This window comes from Columba livia, chromosome 7, assembly GCF_036013475.1.
Source record: "Columba livia isolate bColLiv1 breed racing homer chromosome 7, bColLiv1.pat.W.v2, whole genome shotgun sequence".
Lineage (NCBI taxonomy): Eukaryota > Metazoa > Chordata > Aves > Columbiformes > Columbidae > Columba > Columba livia.
Genome location: NC_088608.1, coordinates 405,926 through 427,460, shown reverse-complemented (window position 1 = coordinate 427,460; position 21,535 = coordinate 405,926). Strand labels below are relative to the sequence as shown.

The window sequence follows — 21,535 nt, the reverse complement described above, 5'->3', positions numbered from 1 at the left end:
TGTAACAGGGACAAATGAATAACATCTCGCCCCACATCTAGTTCAGGAAAGAAACGCTGGTTTTCCACTTGCCCGACATGCAAGCAACCTGCTCTGTTCAAAGGCTTAGTGGGTGTCACTGCCCAGTGATGGCTGGACACAAGGACACGCCACCCACGCTAGAGCACGGAGACCAAACCCCTGTGGCATGTCCTCTGTCCCTGCTGCATGGGCACGCGTGTCAGAACACAGAGAGCAAACCCCTGCAGAGTGTCCTCTGTCCCTCCTGCATGGGCACGCGTGTCAGAACATGGAGAGCAAACCCCTGCAGAGTGTCCTCTGTCCCTGCTGCATGGGCACGTGTGTCAGAACATGGAGAGCAAACCCCTGCCCTGCAGAGTGTCCTCTGTCCCTCCTGCATGGGCACACGTGTCAGAACATGGAGAGCAAACCCCTGCCCTGCAGAGTGTCCTCTGTCCCTCCTGCATGGGCACGCGTGTCAGAACATGGAGAGCAAACCCCTGCCCTGCAGAGTGTCCTCTGTCCCTCCTGCATGGGCACGCGTGTCAGAACACAGAGAGCAAACCCCTGCCCTGCAGAGTGTCCTCTGTCCCTCCTGCATGGGCACACGTGTCAGAACATGGAGAGCAAACCCCTGCAGAGTGTCCTCTGTCCTTGCTGCATGGGCACGTGTGTCAGAACATGGAGAGCAAACCCCTGCCCTGCAGAGTGTCCTCTGTCCCTGCTGCATGGGCACGTGTGTCAGAACATGGAGAGCAAACCCCTGCCCTGCAGAGTGTCCTCCGTCCCTCCCGCGTGGGCAGGTGACATCGCGGCTGCTCCAGAGGAAGCTGCAGACCGGCGGGCACAGCGCTCCTGTGCAGGTGAGCAAGAACCCTCGCAAACCACAGCTACAACCTTACATCCAAACAAAGTACCTACAAAGTCAAAACCAGAAACACGTACACCTCTCAAATGAACCTGAGCTCAGCAGATCCGGTTGAAAACGCCTGGTTGTAGACAGTCACGTGAGGAAGCACCACAACCAGAATGCGGTTAATCCATTGTGCTCTTGCGGCAAACCTGCTGCACTCGCATCATTTGAGCAAGAAGCTGCAGTAGGTGCTGTGGAGAGATTTTGTGATGTGCTGAGAAGCAAGGTGTTCAGCGGAAGCTGCATACGTGACTGCTCGACAAGAGCCTGCACACGCCTGCTTGAGGCTTTCGGTCAGTGTCACAACGCTTCTGAATCAAAGACAATGTCTCCCTATTTTTATTGTTTGCATATTTTCATGCTTAAAAAATCTCTCATAGATTCATCTTGGTCACTATTAGGTGCATAAAACCAGACTGCGGCAAACAGGATACTGTATTTAAAGTATATAAAAATAAATACATCTTCAAATCAATTCTAAAACTAAAGGGAAACAAAAATTGTAGTAGATCTGTAGACAAAGTTTAATATGCTCTTGAAATTATTTTACCACAACAGCAATGACATTTATGCAGAACTGCTGCAGTATTAGCTTCTTTCTGTATGGGCTGTATTTTTCTTTCTTGAACGGTCAACTGATTGACCATTTGCTGCCTTGGTTCTACCGAACGGAGGAGGAGCTCAGCACTTCAAAAACGGCACAGCCTGAATCAGCAACAAAAAGCAGTAGGTGGGAACACATTCTATTCTCTGCGGAGCTTTCCGCAGATATATTGTACTGCCTACTCGGTTGGAAAACACTTGAAAAGGTGAAATACCAAAAGACAGATGACAAAAAATTAGTTTAACGCTTGAATGAATTCAGTAGGATTTTGTACTGCCGATTCATGAAGAAATAGTTGTCAGAACTTTTGATGTATTATACTCATCTGCATTAAAGGAAGCGATACTATACAGAAAGTATGTATTTTTTCTCCTGTCTGAATGAAGACCTCGGTTATATTTTCTACAGGCCAAAGCCCTCAGGCGATCGGGTCCCTCTGTCAGCCACGCCAGCACGCTCCCGCCACCGCAGGCTGCGCAGTTCCCGTTCTCTCAGCGCACTCCTCCGTTCCAAAGGCCACCCACGAATCGCAGCTGTTCAGGGCAGCGGCCAAGGACTGAGACACAAACGGCCATGGCAGCCCAGGTTAAGCCTCAAAACTCTGTAATCCTTCGGCTGCATTTGCAGTTCTCTGAAAAAGCATTCGAATGACGTTACTGCTGGAGCAGTCTCTTTCAAATCAATGTGTTTTCCGCTCTTCTATTGTTTCTCGGCCCAAAGGAACTATTTCAGCTGACTGCATCAGTGCCCGTTTCTTCAGAAGTCACTTTTTTCTGGGAATGTGACCGCCTTTTCAAATCGTGACACCCCAAGAGTCCCAGTGCTACACGCTGCAAGCATCTCCACGCTCAGGAGGAGCCGCTCCACGGCGTTTCTGGACCAGCGTCTCTCGCTGTTTCCGCCGAGCCGGAAGGAGCGCCGGCGGGCCAGCTGCGTGCCGGGACAGCCGCACCGCCGGGACAGCCGCACCGCCGGCACCGCCGCACCCAGCGCTGAAACACACACTGCTCCTGGCTTTGGGGAAGCAGCATGCAAACATATTCCGCACCTCCCATTCAAGGAAATCACAGTAACACTGACTATGATAAACGTCCATCTTTTGCCCCATTTTGCCGAACAGTTACAGCAATTGCTATCCCTACTCATTCTCAGATTCCTTGGGGCACTGACAAGAAATACGAACATTACATTTTAAAATAATTCCCATTACAAATACTATAGAAATCCTACCTTTAGTTGAATTTTTGCGGACACCAGTTTTTCCGCCGCAGCAAGTTCCCGCAGATGTTTGTAGCCGCCAGGTTTGGGTTTGTACCTCTGGCTGCAGAGACCGCTCCTCAGGGGAACAACCCGGTGTTCTAGTCAGCACATACAACACACACAGTCATTTCAAATGCTGCAGAAATATTTAAAGTCCGAGTCATAAAGTGAAAGCATCATAGATAGAAATTAGAAACAGTAGATTTTAAACATTAAAAGTTTCCATAACAAAGAGATTGTTAGTTGGTGAATCAGAATGTGAAACAAACGCCAGCTAGCAGAAGTTATTTGAGAAACATTACCCACTTTTCTGTTTACAAAGAGTAAATTTAAAAAGTTTTTTTAACATGTGAACTTAAATAATAATTCACTTTAAACTGAGTTTACTGGCATTTTAGTAAGTTCTGCTACAGAAGTACCTGGGTTTCAATATACGCACTATGGTTTCACGAATTGGAAAATGACCTCAATATGTATCACAATCCACAGACTGAACAATAGGAGCAATTTCTTTCTAAAAGGTATGCAGACTACTAGTTGTGCGTAAACAGGAGGAGTTGCAGTTACATTTCCCCTTGAACCTCCAGCCGTAAGAACAGCATCATTTGCCCACTAAACTTCTGTAGGGCCCTGGGAAAAGAAGGGATCTCCTTAAAAAAAGAGAAGGTGCTAAAAGGCAAGGAAAACGTCATTCTGGGTTTCTGCTGCGTGCACTCTGCATTGTAACGTCCACTCCACCAGTATGTGAAAGACCATGGCAGTGTGGGAAGACTTGTCCAAAACACCCAGAGGAAGTAGTTTTGCTGAAGAAGCATTTAAAGCCAATAAAGACTGAACCAGGCTGGTCTTTGGCCACACAGTGAAGACAACTCCCAACGGTCCCTTTGGCAAGTGCCATCGGGCGACTGCCATATTCGCTGAGCTGCAGTTACCTCAAGTTCACCACAGAGTCCCAGTTTGAGCTTATGTTCACACTCCTAAAACCCCCCCACTTCGTTTCCCCTCCCCCTCGCCAGCCCCCCAAGGACAGCCACCCCCAGCACGCATCCCACGAGCTGGCTGAGGACTGAGCAGAGCAGCAGCCACATCAGAGCGAACACAGAAACCCGAGGCTGCAGATCCTGTTTGAACGAGGTGAGTCAACAGACAAAGAGGAGGACGCTCAAGGTAACCTCAGACACATAGCTGCCTAATATTAATCAACACGTTTTCCTGGCTTATTGGCCTGTGCCAGACTCTCACAGAATCCCAAACAGCACCGCGTCCTCGTCCCCTGCAGCGGCGGCCGTTCCTGCAGGAGGTGTCGGGGGAGCGGGTCACCCGCGCGGGGCACGCCTGGCTCCCCACCCCGCACTACTGCCTTGCTCCCGCTGCCCCACACTCCTGCTTCAGTCCCCCAGCCCCACACTCCTGCCCCGCTCCCCCGGCCCCACACTCCTGCCCCGCTCCCCCGGCCCCACACTCCTGCCCCGCTCCCCTGGCCCCATGCTCCTGCCCCGCTCCCCCAGCCCTGCGCTCCTGCCCCGCTCCCACTCAGCTGCGCAACGTGCCAATTATTTCACCAAATCAGTGTTACGCTAACCAGGTTACAGCTTTGATCTTGTATTATGACTACTTTTTTTATTCTCTAAATACCTTACACAAAAAGCTATCAGTAGTTTGATTCACTCATTTCTTCCATTTTACCCCTCCTATGAGCTTGGTATGGATCTCCTTTCTCCCAGTTTTTAGGACTTGACGCAGCTTTGTTCATCTGGGGGCTTTTATCATCCATCCAAATTTGAAGTTCTCACTCCTAATTCAGCAAGATTTTGTGTGAAGATTTTTTTCCTTGTTTTTGAGATTGCTTCCAACATCGTCCAGCAGAGATTCTGGAACATAATTCCATGTTCAAAGAAACAAGAGTCCGGTCTCCAAACCCTCTGAAAAGCCACTGGTTCAGTTCTTCCTCCTAAGCCTATTACTCCTTCGTCCCTGCTCCCAGAGGCTCGCGGTCCCTTCCCACCCACAGCAGCCCCGGTGCCCACGCTGTGCAGGGCAGGGCCGGAGCTGCAGGGCAGCCCGTCACAGGCGGGGGCAGGCGGACGCTCAGGAGCGCCGGGGCAGCTCAGCTGCGTCCTGGCACGTTCACTAGGAGTCACTGAGCAAGCCTCCTTGGTACAGTGCTTTTGAATCGCACCATACTTGAAAAGCATGCTCGTGTGACGTCCCAGCATCAGAGATCCTCAGCTAATCCCAGGACAGCAACCTGTGTGCAGGTAAGTGATGGAACAGAGGTGGGACATGGTCACCTTCCCGAGGAAATGGAGATCTGAGTTGCTCCTTGCAGCACCTGCTGCAGAGACCTGCGCAGGCACCCGATGTCGGTGTTTCCGGAGCGTTACGCGTGTCAGTGCCTGTGTTGCCAAAGCCCTTGTGCTACAGCCAGCTCCTAGCTTTGTGGCTCCTCTTCTGTCCAGGGATCTGAGTTATTCCCAAATCATTTCACTTGTGTGCATCTCTCACATGGCTTGTTGTGAGTTGTGGTACCGATATCCAGGGGCAGGAGCCCTGTCTGGGTATGGCACTCAAAACTGCAATATCTTGACTAATTCTCTTTTCTTTGGCCTATATGTCAGCATTGTCATCTCAAACTACTCAAAGCGATCCCAGTTTGCAGTCCCTGTTTGACAGCTCTCACCGCCGGCTTTGCAACCCTACTTTCTCTATGCCACCTTTGTTCCTCAGGACAGAGCAGTAAGGATACGACGTGACCGCGAGACACATCCATGTAATCTTTTTTGCACCCTTTCTCACAATATGAAGTGAGAGAAGACGGTTGACAACAAAAAGCATGGAAAACCAGAATTAAAAATGTAAAGTGTATACTGGTATACAGGAAGCAATAACGAACACAGCCCAGAAGACAACTAGGAAGGGGGGCTGCGGGATCCCCCTGGATGAATAGATGGGAAGAACAAGGAATGCTGTAATTCAACAGGGAGAAGCACTGTTTTGCTTTGGCTGGGCTGTCTTAATCTGTACTACCCACAGAAAAATGTACCGGAGAGCAGTGAATAAGCAGAGAGAACCCATTTATGTAGAAAGGTTAAACACGGCGGTATGTAGATTGAAAAAATGTTACTATATTGGGTTTCTAAACAAAAGAGCTTGTGGTAATGTTTGGAAGCCTGAAAGTTGTCTCTGAAAGAACCCAGTTTAATTTAGCAACATCATCTGGTGTTTTCTACACTCTTAAAAATGTTTTGCATAGAACATATAAATATACATAGCTATACATAGAACTAATGTAAGAGGAAGTAGGTACCCGAGGTACTTCCCCAGGTAACTCATTCACCATCCCCCATATCTAAGAAAAGAACGAGGAAGAGTGAAAGACAGACAGACAGACATCTGCCCCCAGATAATTTCATTTATCTTTGCTTCTGATATGCTTTTTCCTTCAGCCTGTACATCTGAACCCCATGGATTGTTGCTACTAATCTTAATCTCTTTCTTCTTCTACTGAGGACTTAACTCGGAAGAATTTTCTGAAGTCAACAGGGTCTATCTGTGGGAGATTAACTCCAAAATCTGGCTCTTGTCCTGTAGGATGTAAACTTTGTATTTAATAGCTAACGTGTTGGATGTGCCTCATATTTTACAAAGAAAATTAATTTTATATCTTTTTATATGTATGTACATACCCACAAATATATACGCATGAATAAAAATAGAAAATATTAACCATTAAGATTTTAAAACGCATTTTCACAATCTTCTCTAACAAACATTTGCTAAAGCCTGAGATACAGTTATGATGGTATATGAAAATACTTGAACTTCTGTCCCAGTACTGTAAAGCATTAGCGCACAGATCCCCAGCAACTTTACATAAGCCAGGAAGCTTACAGGGATAAGGAAAGGGCCTTTTCATTCCAACCTCTTTTTTAGGTTCCCTTGGTAGTGAAACTTGCTGTCAGGTATTAGCAGAGAGATTTCTTGCCATTCACTGTTAGAACCACAGTGGCTGGAAGCGATGGGTCTGACAAACGGTTTTGCAGAAGAGCCCCATATAAAACAATAAGGTAAATCCCACCAAGCTATCTCATGGTTCTCCTTCGAGTCTCCCCTAAGGGTTTTCATTTGCCACCTGCCTACAGGCAGTTTGACACCATGACCCCAGGCAGTTCCTCACTGTGGAAAGATCCTTTTCCAAGTCAACCACCAGGACCATCCCCAGCGTCAGGGTCAGTACACACCGGGTGTTGGGCAGACCGGGAGCAGCCCTGCAGAGGACGACCTGGGGACTCTGCTGGACAAAAGAATGGGACAGGAGCCAGCAACGTGCACCCTGGGCTGTGTCCCCAGCCCCTGGGCAGCAGGTCAGGGAGGGCGTTGTCGCCTGTGCCCGCTCTGTGAGCCCCCTGCAGTGCTGGTCCAGCTCTGGGTCCCCAGCACAGGACACACATGGAGCTGCTGCAGAGGGGCCAGAGGAGCCCCAGGAGTGACCGAGGCTGGAGCAGCTCTGCTGGGGACAGGGGAGAGAGCTGGGCTGGTCAGCTGCACAGGAGAAGCTCTGGGGAGACCTGAGTGCGGCCTTTCAATATGTAAAGGGGGATCATAAGGAAAACAGAAAAAGTTTTTACCGGGGCCAGCAGTGACAGGACAAGGGGAAGTGATTTTGCACTAAAAGAGGGGAGATTTAGATTAGATATAAGGAAGGAATTGTTGACCTGAGGGTGGTGAGAGCCTGGGCAGGTACCAGAGAGGTGGTGGATGAACCATCCCTGGAGACATCCCAGGCCAGGCTGGACGGGCTCTGAGCAACCTGATCTGGTGAAGATGTCCCTGTCATGGCAGGGGGGGCACTGGGGGAGCTGGGGAGGTCCCTTCAACACAAACCAGCTGTGATTCTACAATCAGAATGCCATAGCAGTTTCCATATGTAGCTATAAATTTCACATGAATTTCATAAGTAGTTTTATTCTAGATTGTCATAAAGCAATTAAATTGAACATGATAGCATACCTACCTACACCACTAATCCTACGACTTGTAAAGGATGTTCCATGGTCTGGTTCGCTCATTTTCATTTTTCATGTATTTTTTGTATCTGTTGAGAAACAAACGAACGCTTTGAGAATACCAAGATTGTGGACACATGCTAAAAGCACATTAAAAGTATGTATTGTTTTCTGAGGAGAGAGGAAACATCTCCCTAAAAACATAATTGAACAGAAATTCCAGAAGTTCATCTTTGATTTTAAGAGAGATTTCATGTGCCTCTCTATTTAATAGCTAAGAAAAGGAAAACGCAATATTATTTCCTCGATGAATCTGTAATGCTGTCACATAGATCACCTATTCTTTGCTTTGTGCTTTTCAAAATATAACAGCCCTCTTGACCCAAACGTAAGTATTTGAAGTGGTCTTTGCTTTTCAGAAACAGCGCCTGAAATGATCCCTCTTTTCCTGCATTTAGAGACCACGGTTCATGTCTGGAACCCTGTCCACCCCTGTATGGCCTGTGCACCAGCCCTTGTCCGCCGAGGCCGCAGGGCAGTGCAGTTCAGCTCCCGAGGAGCAGCTCTGACAGGCGCCTGGCGAGCATCCATGTCATCCTGCCATAAACTTGACATTTAAGGTACAATAAGATATACAACATAGTAAAAAACCTTGATGTTTTAAAACCTGTACTTTCACCTTCATTAAACACGGATGGGCACCGTCGCAGGTCTGGCATACAAGGAAAAACAATCAATCAAACCAGGTGTTGCATTTGAGCTGAACTAATTGCTGCACAGTGCCAGAAGGTGAAGGTCACGTTCAACCAGCCTCACAAACCCTCTCCCTCAGACCCAGCTCTACATCGCCAAGATTTCCTACACACAAGATGCCGTCCGCTTTGTCACACCTTTGGCATTTGTCTGCTCTCACATTAATTCTGGACTTGTTAACCAAGCAAGACACAAGGCAAGTGATGTCATGAGCACCAGGCTTTGTACAGCGAGTATTCCGCGACCAAACCAACTAGAACACAGTGAACGCTCATTGATAAAGCGTGACGTTTCTCAGTGCTTCTTCATGGGTATTTGTCACTGCTATTTAACAATGCTATGAAACTGGCCCTTGCACTAAACCAAAAATATCAAAGTCTAAATGTCACCTGTCTTCACCTAGGAGTCACCCTTCATTAACAACAAAGGGCCCTTTTCCAATTTGTTCTGAAACTAATTGACAATATCAGCTGGCCAGAAGCTACATCAAACATCATCTAATGACAAAGGCTGACATTAAAGATACACCAGAGTTCATTCCCCTTTTGAACGATTAATGTGTATTTTACAATCTGATAGTAACCTGTAAATGAGTTCACAGTTTTATCTCAAAGTCACCACACTCCTCAAGAGTCGAGGGAAAAAGAGAGGGAGAGGAAGAGAAAGCTCAGCCCGCTCATCCCCTTGGTTCCATTTTTCCCCACTTAAAGTAACTATTTAGTTTCGACCTGTAACCACAGAATCACAGAAAGCTGGGGTTGGAAGGAACCTCTGGAGACCCCCAGTCCCACCCGCTCTCACGCAGGGGCACAGGGCGGGGGGGGGCACAGGGCCGGGGGGGGGCACAGGGCCGGGGGGGGGCACAGGGCCGGGGGGGGGCACAGGGCGACCCCTCACCCGCCCTGGGCAGCCCGGGGTGAGCTGTGAGAACGGAGCTGTCGCAAACACACTCACTGGCCAGTTGGTGTGCCCACTCCTTTCCAGCCTGTGTTTGTATTTGATCTCAGCCTTTTCATGGACATTATTTTCTGTTACGACAAATTCAACATTATGACTTGGCTAAAACAATGCAAATGAACACTAAGGTGGTTTTGGAAAGGGCAAGATCTGTATAACTCTGTATTTTGTCTTCAGTAACTAGAACATGTACCAATCAAAATTATAAAAGCCCTGCAAGTTAAATTTACTTCTGCTTTAATGCTGCTGCATGTAAAAACCCCTTCAATACTACGGAAGTTCGTCTGAGCCTGAATTCAGACGCCCGCTGCGAGGCTTTGTTCAAACTGCAAGGCAGCCCCTAGGTCGGGAGCCTGGACGCATCTCAGACAGCAAGAGTACAAAAGATGAAACAGGCACCCAGCAGAAGCCTTTAGTCCACAGAACACTGCTCCCCAAGAATGCTAAATCAGCTCTGTCTACAACCAGCCATGACTAAACCCTTTAGGAACAGGAAAAAACATGAGGTTTATCCATGCCCTGCTTCTCCTCCTGCTGACAGTTTGTAAAGATTATCTTCCAATTCAGCTCAACACTTGGGCGGATTCTTAATGTAAACACTTGCCGTGGCCTGAGGTGTATGGCTTAAGTACATTCTGAAGAATGGGAATAGCCAATAATAACGAAAGACCCTCCTCCCTTCCATCCGAATAGAAGTTGAACACTGAGTGTGGTGAGTCCGCTCCGGAGCCAGCGCAGCCGCGGCGGCTCCAGCCGTGACCCACCGGAGGGTCCGGTCCGCAGCCAGCTCAGCACTCCCCCAAAGCGGCCCGGAGCCCCCGCCCAGCTCACACCGTTTGCACACACATCCCCGCACACTCCCGCCCAGCTCACACCGTTTGCACACACATCCCCGCACACTCCCGCCCAGCTCACACCGTTTGCACACACACATCCCCGCACACTCCCGCCCAGCTCACACCGTTTGCACACACACATCCCCGCACACTCCCGCCCAGCTCACACCGTTTGCACACACATCCCCGCACACTCCCGCCCAGCTCACACCGTTTGCACACACACATCCCCGCACACTCCCGCCCAGCTCACACCGTTTGCACACACACATCCCCGCACACTCCCGCCCAGCTCACACCGTTTGCACACACACATCCCCGCACACTCCCGCCCAGCTCACACCCCCGCACACTCCCATCCAGCTCACACCGCTTGCACACACACATCCCCGCACACTCCCGCCCAGCTCACACCGTTTGCACACACATCCCCACACACTCCCGCCCAGCTCACACCGTTTGCACACACACATCCCTGCACACTCCCGCCCAGCTCACACCGTTTGCACACACATCCCCGCACACTCCCGCCCAGCTCACACCGTTTGCACACACATCCCCGCACACTCCCGCCCAGCTTACACCGTTTGCACACACATCCCCGCACACTCCCGCCCAGCTCACACCGTTTGCACACACACATCCCCGCACACTCCCGCCCAGCTCACACCGTTTGCACACACACATCCCCGCACACTCCCGCCCAGCTCACACCGTTTGCACACACATCCCCGCACACTCCCGCCCAGCTCACACCGTTTGCACACACACATCCCCGCACACTCCCGCCCAGCTCACACCGTTTGCACACACATCCCCGCACACTCCCGCCCAGCTCACACCGTTTGCACACACACATCCCCGCACACTCCCGCCCAGCTCACGCCGTTTGCACACACATCCCCGCACACTCCCGCCCAGCTCACACCGTTTGCACACACACATCCCTGCACACTCCCGCCCAGCTCACACCCCCGCACACTCCCATCCAGCTCACACCGCTTGCACACACACATCCCCGCACACTCCCGCCCAGCTCACACCGTTTGCACACACACATCCCCGCACACTCCCGCCCAGCTCACACCGTTTGCACACACACATCCCCGCACACTCCCGCCCAGCTCACACCGTTTGCACACACACATCCCCGCACACTCCCGCCCAGCTCACACCGTTTGCACACACACATCCCCGCACACTCCCGCCCAGCTCACACCGTTTGCACACACATCCCCGCACACTCCCGCCCAGCTCACACCGTTTGTACACACACATCCCCGCACACTCCCGCCCAGCTCACACCGTTTGCACACACACATCCCCGCACACTCCCGCCCAGCTCACACCGTTTGCACACACACATCCCCGCACACTCCCGCCCAGCTCACACCGTTTGCACACACATCCCCGCACACTCCCGCCCAGCTCACACCGTTTGCACACACACATCCCCGCACACTCCCGCCCAGCTCACGCCGTTTGCACACACATCCCCGCACACTCCCGCCCAGCTCACACCGTTTGCACACACACATCCCTGCACACTCCCGCCCAGCTCACACCCCCGCACACTCCCATCCAGCTCACACCGCTTGCACACACACATCCCCGCACACTCCCGCCCAGCTCACACCGTTTGCACACACACATCCCCGCACACTCCCGCCCAGCTCACACCGTTTGCACACACACATCCCCGCACACTCCCGCCCAGCTCACACCGTTTGCACACACACATCCCCGCACACTCCCGCCCAGCTCACACCGTTTGCACACACACATCCCCGCACACTCCCGCCCAGCTCACACCGTTTGCACACACATCCCCGCACACTCCCGCCCAGCTCACACCGTTTGTACACACACATCCCCGCACACTCCCGCCCAGCTCACACCGTTTGCACACACACATCCCCGCACACTCCCGCCCAGCTCACACCGTTTGCACACACACATCCCCGCACACTCCCGCCCAGCTCACACCGTTTGCACACACATCCCCGCACACTCGGGTCACGACGGGCAGTTTTCCTCTCAGCTAAGCTGTTGCTAATCAACACAAGGGCAAAACGACCGGGCGGGGGCACAGTGTTTAATGACCTGGGCATGCTCCTTGAAACAAAACTTTCTGTGCATCTTTTAAATCAGTCAAATTACTAAGTGTAAAATCAATGATACGAAGCCACATCAGCTCTACACAAAATACAATTTAACAGCATAATCAATGCCAGTTTAATAGGTACTCATATTTTGTGTGAATGAAGGTTAATTTTGCAGCAGCAGGTGCTGCAAACCCGCCCGGGTTGACGCAGATTACTGGTGGGCACACACAACTGAACCCAGATGTGAACCGCTGACTGCGCTGGAAGCTTCCAATACAGCTCCAGTGGGCTGGGATTACAGATTCAGACACGTTTCCTAAAACATCCAAACCTGGCACAAAACCCCAAACATACCAGTCCCTTATTTCAGTGATCTCTTTTCAATACCTGGAGATTTCTTAAATATTTTGTGGGAGGTTTTTTCTAGGTTTTCAGTTTTAAAGGAAATGTTAATTACTTATCTCCTGCACATTTCCATTCAAAGAGGAGGAATATTGACATGCAGTTGTTGGGTCCTAATTATTGCTAGGGAAAAGAGGCCGAAAAATTACTCTCCTCATAGGGCATGGAGTAAAAACAACAAACCAATAACCAGCTTTATCCTTTAATCAGATCCCTTCTCTGGTCCAGTTGAACTGACCAGCTGGAAATGGCACTCGTCCAGAACGCTTTAATCTTGCAGCAGCCAATCCTCTCCCCAGAAGAAAACACACAGTATAATACTGGTACCATTCAGTGTCAAAACAGTTGCTAGAAAAGTCCCACAGTTTGATTATCATTTAAATTTGCATTCCCTAAAGAAAGAATTATGGATCTGTTTGAAATAAAGTCAAGTATCAGAAATGGTGCATTCCCAAAAGAGACATAGTCCTTTTTGTCTATTATAATCTCGTTACTTCCTCATTAAGTAAAACTTAATCCAAAGTAGGAAGATCAATTTGAGTAACACTTAAAACAATCAGCTCCGTGAGCACCCTGTCACTGCACGGGGGACACAGCTCACCCGCTCCCGGAGCGTCTGTCCATTACGGGACCGCCACTGCTCGCCCTCGCTCTTTGCACATTGCAAGTAGCAAATACAAGATTAAACACACTTCAAAAACGTTTCATGTAGAGGGAAAACATTGCAACAAGCAAATAAAAGAAAGGAAGTCAATGTTTTTTGAGTGGGCAAGGGCCAAAGAGAGGGCAGGAAATGAAGTCACCCAGGCCACCCGCCACCTCGACCCGAGCGAGGCAGCTGCGCCTCGGACTGGTGGCTGGTTCTGAGCAAAGGTCCAGGCCGGCAGCGCAGACGGCACGGCTGCGGCTCCGCGGGGACCGGGACACGCGCCGCGCTGCCGCGAGCCAGCGACACCGCGGGCACCGGGAGACCCCGGCAGACCCGCCGCTGCGGCTCCGCAGGGACCGGGACACGCGCCGCGCTGCCACGAGCCAGCGACACCGCGGGCACCAGGAGACCCCGGCAGACCCGCCGCTGCGGCTCCGCGGGGACCGGGACACGCGCCGCGCTGCCGCGAGCCAGCGACACCGCGGGCACCGGGAGACCCCGGCAGACCCGCCGCTGCGGCTCCGCGGGGACGGGGACATGCACCACGCTGCCGCGAGCCAGCGACACCACGGGCACGGGGAGACCCCGGCAGACCCGCCGCTGCAGCTCTGCAGGGACCGCGGGGACTGGGACACGCGCCGCGCTGCCACGAGCCAGCGACACCGCGGGCACGGGGAGACCCCGGCAGACCCGCCGAGCTGACAGCAAGAGCTCACAGGCAGCGTTTTCAGGCTTTTGGATTCGAACATGAGAAATTTGGGGTTTTATTATATACTTTTTATATTCTTAATGTTCCATCTAGCTTCCTGGATATAAGTTACAAATTAAACAATATACTTCAGCATACTAATTTAAAGATGCGAGTCTGAGTCATCCATTATAGCACCCTACAATTTTCTCCGTTACTCAAGAAATAACAAAGGTATAGTTAAATCGACCTTTAACTGTCTGACTTGTAAAGCAAATCTGCTTGTTCGCTAGTCCACGTGGAAAGCAGGATACTCGCAATGGTGCAGCGAGCAGCCTCCCACACGGCTGCTCTAGCACCCATCAGGTGAAATGCTTCGATCCACGGTACTCATTTAGTGCAACAGAAGATACTGTAACAGAAAATTGCCCTAGAATCAACATCCTCTGCTTACAACAAAGCACCTGGGCTTTGCCTTGACTCTTTCTTCACTTTGCCTTTTTTCTATTAGTAAAAAACAAAGCCAAAGGAGTAGCTTGAGAGCCTATAAATAGATTTATTAATATATTAGTGGAACAAAATATTGCAATTTCATTATCTCTTAAGGCATTTCGGAACCAAGTGTTTCAGCCACCCATATAAAAATGATAGTGTTCTTTCTGTTTTAAACCAAAAAAGATCCAACTCACATGAACAAGGAGACCAGACCTAACAGTGCAGAAAACCACTGGGAAATAACTTCCTTGATTAGGATTTCTTTGCTTAGTAGCACCAATGAAATGATGCTCATGTCCAAAATTTGACCTGCCTTCTAAGTGCTAAAATGGATCAAACGAATGCTGCTTGCTTATACAGAACTAGAACATTTGACTTCACCGTAAGAGGAAAACGCGAACAACCTATCACTTTAGTAGCTTAAGAAAACGCTTCCTTGCCCTAGCAGGCGGTACTCGGAGCTGCACAGGGCACAGCACTTCAAACTCCATCCGTGCGAAATTAAAAACTGCAACGCTTTCACCATTTAAAAGATATCTCAGAACAAAGTCGTATTACCCATGTAGATAATTTCAAATGGTGCAAGAAGAAAATCTGCCTGTTGTTTCCGCATAAGAGTTCCGGTGCCGTTCTTCCGGCCGCGCAGTCAGGCCTGGTGCTGAGGGCCTGTTCTGCAGGGCACCGGCCCCTCCGGTTACACGGAGCTGCAGGCGCAAGTTAAACGCACCAGAGTGTTTTGTAAAGTTTGGGTCGATACTAAATACTCTTCATATTGTACAAATACACCACAGAAAGGAAGTGTTTGTATTTCTAAGAGAACTAACACACATTGAAAGACACACACCAACAACACCGAAACTAACTAAGCAACCGGGAGAGAACGTGTCATAGGACTAATACCATCCGCTAACATCTAACTTTGTGATGATAACCTGAAAGCTGGAAGCATCCCCACCTACCCCATTTCCACGCAGGCTTTGTCACGGCTGGCGCGTGGAGGCGCTCGCTGCCCCACGGCTGCGCTGGCAGACCCTTTGCTGTGCACACCTCTGGGATTTCTTGATGAGCTCCAGCCAGAAGTCAGCTGCCTTACTTTATGCTGGATGCGGAGCAGTTTTCATTTAGCAGTGCTTCCAGAACTCACTACTCTGAGTAAGTCAAATTCCTCTTTAAGCCAAGCTCTTTTTTCCTATTACACTCTATGAGAAGCTACGGCTTTCTCAGTTGCAGTGATCTGCACATTTCTGGCTGTATTTCAGAGCAAGTGTGCACCAGGCCTCTCACAGATTGTTTCACAAACCGAGCTTAAGGAGAAGACACAGCCAGGCCTAAGGGCCACTGGGGTCAGGGGGAAGCAGGACCCCGTGACCCCAGCCCCGGATCCCCTCCCGCGAGGGGCCGGCAGCACGGCTGAAGACTCAGCAGTTTGTCTGCAGCCTGTGAGACGCCGGCGAGAGGGACAGATAACCCACGTGATTTAGGAGCCCCTGCGGGTTATTCTGTCAGCAGAACCAGTATCATTTTGTAAAGCTTTTGCCAGTTTGGCCAGGCCAGGCGTTTGGCACACCTTCGCTTTAAATCAATGCATGATGTTGTCTGACATCCCGCTGCAAAAATCAAAGCATGCTTCTCTGAAGCACCTCATTTACAGCCCTTGGAAACGTACAGTCCATAAATAAGAACCAAACTTCTTTTTGCATATATATATTTTCTTCATTGCCTTCTTATTAAAATTGAAGGCTGCTATCTGAAACTTTAAGTTCCTGTGAAAGCCCTCACTGAAAGAGAAAAATGTTAGCCCACCCTACTTCAGAAATACGCCTTCCATCAGGTGCCACACCTCCCCAGTTCAACAATAACAAAGCAGAACATTCATTTAATTTAGTTTAAAAAGCAGTAACCGTTTCCAAGTTACCCAAAGCCAATTGTATCATGATGGACTGAGTTCTCATGACACCAACACATGGCCTGCAGTAACATTTGAAATCAGATTGCAGGGTTTAATGGGGGCAGAACCCCCCATGCCTCTGAATCGTTCCCCGTGTGCCCGCGGCTCAGCCGCCCCGCCGAGGGCATCACACTCTGCTCCCGTTATTTCTTTGCCAAACCTTCATAATTTCAGCACCTGTTGGAAATCACAGATAAAACAGGTAGCACTGCATAGTTTCCAGAAAAAGAGAAACAAGGGCAACACTGTTTTTGGGAATGGTATTTATCTTTATAACCCGCGCTTCCAAAGGCCGAGCATCCTGGGCAACAGTTACCATTTTCTCACCACGTTTACACCCAATGGGAAAACCGAGGTGATCTTGCAACCAGAGAAACAATGCTAAACTTCAAGACAGGCGTGCCAGTCCTGCGAGGAACATCTGTGCAATATTAAAGAAGACAATGCAATTTGGATTAATTTCAGAATAGATTAAATGAAGCAAAACAACATATTAATGACTTGAAATACTGAAGGAGCACAGTAGCAACAAAACAACCAGCAAATACCCACTAACTAAATTGCTCGTGTAAAAAGCTGGAAAAGAAGCACAATCGTTTTAAGACATCCCATTTAAGGCTCATTAGAAACCAGGAAGGATAAGAAGGAAACCATGCCATGAGATTTTTATAAGATTTGCAAACATAATGGAGTCAGCGCTTGCTGAACGATGCTGAGAATGAAAACCAAAGATCATCTTACTTTCAAGTCACTGCCTGAAAAAGGCAAATAAAAAGAAACAGTTCTTGTTTGTTGCTGATCCTAAAATTGATACAGGGGTTTAAATATGTAATTGACGAAGGCTATTATCAACTAGTGGAATAAGAAGTCAAAAGAATCACTACAGTATGCAGCTTTCTATTGGGAGGTTAAAATGGGGTGCCTTTCCGTAACATATTTTGTCCCTATTGGGCTCAGTACAGGGGCAACTGGGTGAGAATCAATGGCCTGGGATGGGCTGCAGTCAAATTAGATAATGTAGTGGCTGCTCTCCCTGCCAAAACAAGTTTTAAAAGCTATGCCTGTATGACTAATACCAGCTAGAACGAAATAGCTGTTCTTCACTGATATTCAATATATTTGCAGATCTGACAGGACCTCAAAATATTTTAATTCTTTATACTTCTACTGTGCCAAACCAAACTGGCTCAGGACCACTCTCTCCTCCCCACCGCTATTTCTTCCCTTCCCCATGCTGCTCCAGCGCAGAGCCCTGCAGCGCGGGGCTCCGCAGGGATCCAGGGCACCGGGAACAGCCCGCTCCAAACCTGGCCAAGGTCGCAGCCCCCGGCCGGAGGGCCTGGAGACGGCACCGTGCCCCCCACGTCGTGCCGGGGCCGTGCCTCCCGCAGCACGGCAACACCCAGCAGCAGGGGCAAGGAAGCAGCTGCCTTTTCTCCCAGCTGTGTGGCTGTGGACGCTAAGACAATGCAGCCATATCCAAAGCACAGGTGAAAACCCATTAAGGCTGCTATGAAGTTGATTTAATTAACACAGTACACCTTTGGTAGAAGCAACCCTGCAACCAATGGAAGTCATTGCGCCCACAGGTTCTTTGCTTTCTCCTCCCTTTACTTATCCTGACTGCACATTTTATTTTTCCTTCTTTCTTGCTCTCCAGTCTTGTTTGACCCTTCCCATGCTTATCTTATTTTACCCTTGTTACTCCTTGTTTTACTAAGTTTCTGCTATTATTTCTCTGGACTCCGGTTTCCTAGAAGGAGACCACCGTTCTGGTTTGGTAACATTTTATATCCACTTAACACAGCACGAATCATGAGATTTTCAGGGCAGTGAGGAATCAAGACCCCTGTTTACATCTGCCAGGTGTTTTCCATTTGGCATATGATCGTACTGTAAGAGCTCCTACTGTATTAATCCATACAAAGCGCAACAAATATTAGAAAGGTTAAAATTATATCAATAACCTACATAGTTTCCAGCATAGCAGCCATATTGCCAGTGGGAAATTAAAAGAAGGGACTATATGAATTCTGAGTTTATAGGTGACTCCCCCTGTTCAGCTTCCCCCTACTTGTTATCTGCAGCTCTTGTCTGAACAGAGGCTAAGGACACAGTTCTACCTGTAGTGTCAGCACTTACTAAACCACATCAGTGTTATCACATGTCCTTATGTCCACACAGAAATATGGCACCTCCCGTTGCACACTGACCTGGAGAACCAACCCGGACGGAAAAAAAGGCACCAGTAAAAGTGCAGGTACCATTTTCATGTTAGTTTTCTGCAAGATTCCTGCACAGTCTGCACCAACGCAACAGGGGAAGGGGGTTAAGGAGACAATCTCTTAAGACAATCTCAGCATGGGCTGCTGAGTTACACCCCAAATCCAAGTCTGCCAACAGGAGAATGTCTGGAGACAACTTAGTGCACCAGCCAAGCATCAGGAAAAGATAAAAGGCAAAAGCATAACAGAATAAAACGAGAACATACGCATTTCTGGCAAGATTCAAGCAGCAAGCTGATCTTGCTTCTTTCAGCTGTTTACAGCATCATCCTCATATTGGTCAATGCAGCAGTGAGTGTCCCATCGCAGCTGTAAGAGCAGCGGGCTGGGGAAACGGTACTGTCGGAAACCCCTGGGAAACAGGGAGGGTTTGAGTTTGGGACAGTCACGTAACTCAAAAGGAAGGCCAAGCATTTAACACAGACCCTCTCACCCAAAACCCATTTTCAAAGCGTTTTATAGTATCTTCAAACATATTGGATTTTCTCTGCATCTATAACTATTTACAACATAAATTTTGTTAGGCCACTAGTAGAAACTTCAAAACGGTGAGATTTTAAAACACTGTAGAAAGCGTTCTTCTGCTCTTTCACGAACACCTCGACTGGACCCGCCAGGGTGTGAGCAGAGGGAAAGGCTGTCGGACCCGCACCCGGCACTCGGGGCTGGCTCCCGGCAGCCCGGGCCGCCCCGGCTCCGGTCACCGCTCTGCCGGCTCCTCCGGGGCAGCCCGCCCCGCCAGGCGCCCTGCCGGCGGCAGGACCGCGCCGCCCCGCAGCGGCCATTTTGCAACCGGTTGCTCCAGCCACCTGCGCCCCGCCCGCTCCCGCCCCGCGAACGGACACTCACCGCGAGGAGGCTGGCGGGCTCCGCGGCGGCGCCGGAGGAGCCTCTCAGCCCCGCGGCTGGCTCGGGCAGGCGGCCGCGCCCAGCAGGCCCGCCGGGCGGTGAGGGCCCGCCGGGCGGCGCGGAGCCGCCTTGCTCCGCGCACCGCTCCACCGCGAACCCCGCGCGGGGGAACGGCGGCGCCTCCCGCTCCACCGTCTCACAGCATCAGTAACCATAGCAACCTCAAGTGCCGCCGCCATTGGCGGATTTAACGCGAGGCAGTCACCAATGGAGTGCCGCCTTGCGCCGCGCCTGGCCAATGGGCGCGGCGCAGGGCAGGGCGCTGCGCTGACGTCACGAGCGGGGCGGAGCGAGGCCAGGCGGAGCGGGCGACGGTGCTCGGCGGCGCCGGCGCCTCCACCGCCACCATGGAGACCCCGGGCTAGGGCCGCCGCGGCCCGCCGGCGTTGAGCGGGGCCGGCCCGCCGCCCGCTGGCGCCTCCCTCCGCCGGTGAGTGTCCGAGGGCTGGGGAGGCCGTGGGCTGCCCGGGGCGCCGCGCGGGCGAGGCGGGAGGCGAGCAGGCGCGGCGGAGCCCATCAGGGGCCCGGGGCAGCGGGGCCGATGAGCCGCCGCCTCAGGCGGACCCGCGCCCGGCTCGCCAGCGCCGCGCCCTCCCGCGCGGGCGAAGCACGGCGTGCCCTCCGCGCCGCCGCCGGTGCCAGCCGCGCCGCGCGGGCCCTGCGGGCGGAGCTGCCGCCGCCCGGCTCCTGCCCCGGGCTCCGGGCGGGCACCTGGGCGGCGGGGGCAGGCGCCTGGGGCGGGCGGGCGCCGCGGGGCAGGTGTGCGCGGGCCGGGAGCCGCAGCGGGGTCGGGGTCGCCGAGCCCGGGCCCGCCGTCTCCGGTTCGCCTCGGCCGCTCCCTCCCGGCGCTCCGGCTTCCCGCGGCGGCGGGCGAGCCCGCGGCGGATGCGCAGCCCGCGGCCGCGCCGTAGGGCGCCGTGTGCGCGGGGCGGTGCGCGGCGCCGCGGGCGGGAGCGGCAGCCGCAGCGGGCTGGGCCGCCCTGCCGGAGCGCACCCGCGGGACCGCGCCCGCAGCGCCCGCGGCCGTGGGGCGCGGGGCGGAAAGTTCAGGGGCCCACGGACGGGCTGGGCCTGCGCTCCCGTCCGGCAGGGTCAGCGCGGCGGCCGCCGAGCCGGGCAGCACCGGGCCCGGTGCCGGCTGCCGCCGGCTGCCCCGTCTGTCCCGTGTCGGGCTCCTCGGGCCGCGGAACCCAGGAACGCGGTGTTTCCGTATCGGGTGCCGGTGTCCCCGGTGCGAGGCGGGCTCCCGGCGCTTCGTTCCCTGAGCGTGGTTTACCGTGAGAACGGTTGCTCACCTCTGCGTGACCGCGGGGTGCGCCGGGGGGTCCGCTGCCCGCGCCCGGGGAGCGCGGCTGCCGCAGCCGGCAACTTTTTGCAGTTCCCCCCATCTACCCCCCGCTCAAAAAGACAAAAAAAAGGAAAGAAGCAGGAGCACAGGCACGGGGTGAGCACGGCTGGCGGGTGTTGCTTGTGGCCGTTCGCTAGCTGGGGTTTGGGCTGGAGCAGAGTGCCCGGCGCGCTCCGCAGTGCTCTGGCCAGGGCATCCGCAGATACGAATTACTGAATGCAACTTCCATCTCTAGGGCTGGGACAGCTGGGAAATGAAGTCTTGGAAGAATAAAATTACACTGATGCTGAACCTAGGCTGTTTCAGCAAAAGAATATATTTAGGTGATTGTAATTTCTGCAGAAGGTAGAAATACCAAAGACCACAGAAAACCAGTT

General features: G+C 51.9%; 2 protein-coding genes across 10 annotated transcripts in view; one reads left to right on the top strand and one right to left on the bottom strand.

The window, feature by feature from the left end:
• The window catches only part of CCDC148 (coiled-coil domain containing 148), a 55,510-nt gene extending 35,555 nt beyond the window's left edge, over window positions 1-19,955 (bottom strand). For 3 of the 6 annotated variants that reach the window (XM_065070112.1, XM_065070115.1, XM_065070117.1), the window contains exons 1-3: window positions 19,751-19,953; window positions 7,792-7,872; window positions 2,748-2,875 (exon numbers count right to left, since the gene is read on the bottom strand). In XM_065070112.1, coding sequence (XP_064926184.1) covers window positions 2,748-2,875; window positions 7,792-7,852 — 189 coding nt within the window. In that variant the 5' untranslated portion in view covers window positions 7,853-7,872; window positions 19,751-19,953. Of the gene's footprint in view, window positions 1-2,747; window positions 2,876-7,791; window positions 7,873-16,932; window positions 17,038-19,107; window positions 19,254-19,750 lie in introns of all 6 variants that reach the window. The other 3 variants (XM_065070114.1, XM_065070113.1, XM_065070116.1) reach the window with 3 other exon arrangements.
• A 126-nt stretch (window positions 19,956-20,081) lies between these two features.
• PKP4 (plakophilin 4) overlaps window positions 20,082-21,535 on the top strand; it is a 70,754-nt gene continuing 69,300 nt past the window's right edge. For 2 of the 4 annotated variants that reach the window (XM_065070106.1, XM_065070104.1), the window contains exon 1: window positions 20,082-20,240. The gene's annotated coding sequence lies outside the window, so the exon portion shown is untranslated. The remainder of the gene's footprint in view (window positions 20,241-21,535) is intronic. The other 2 variants (XM_065070109.1, XM_065070108.1) reach the window with 1 other exon arrangement.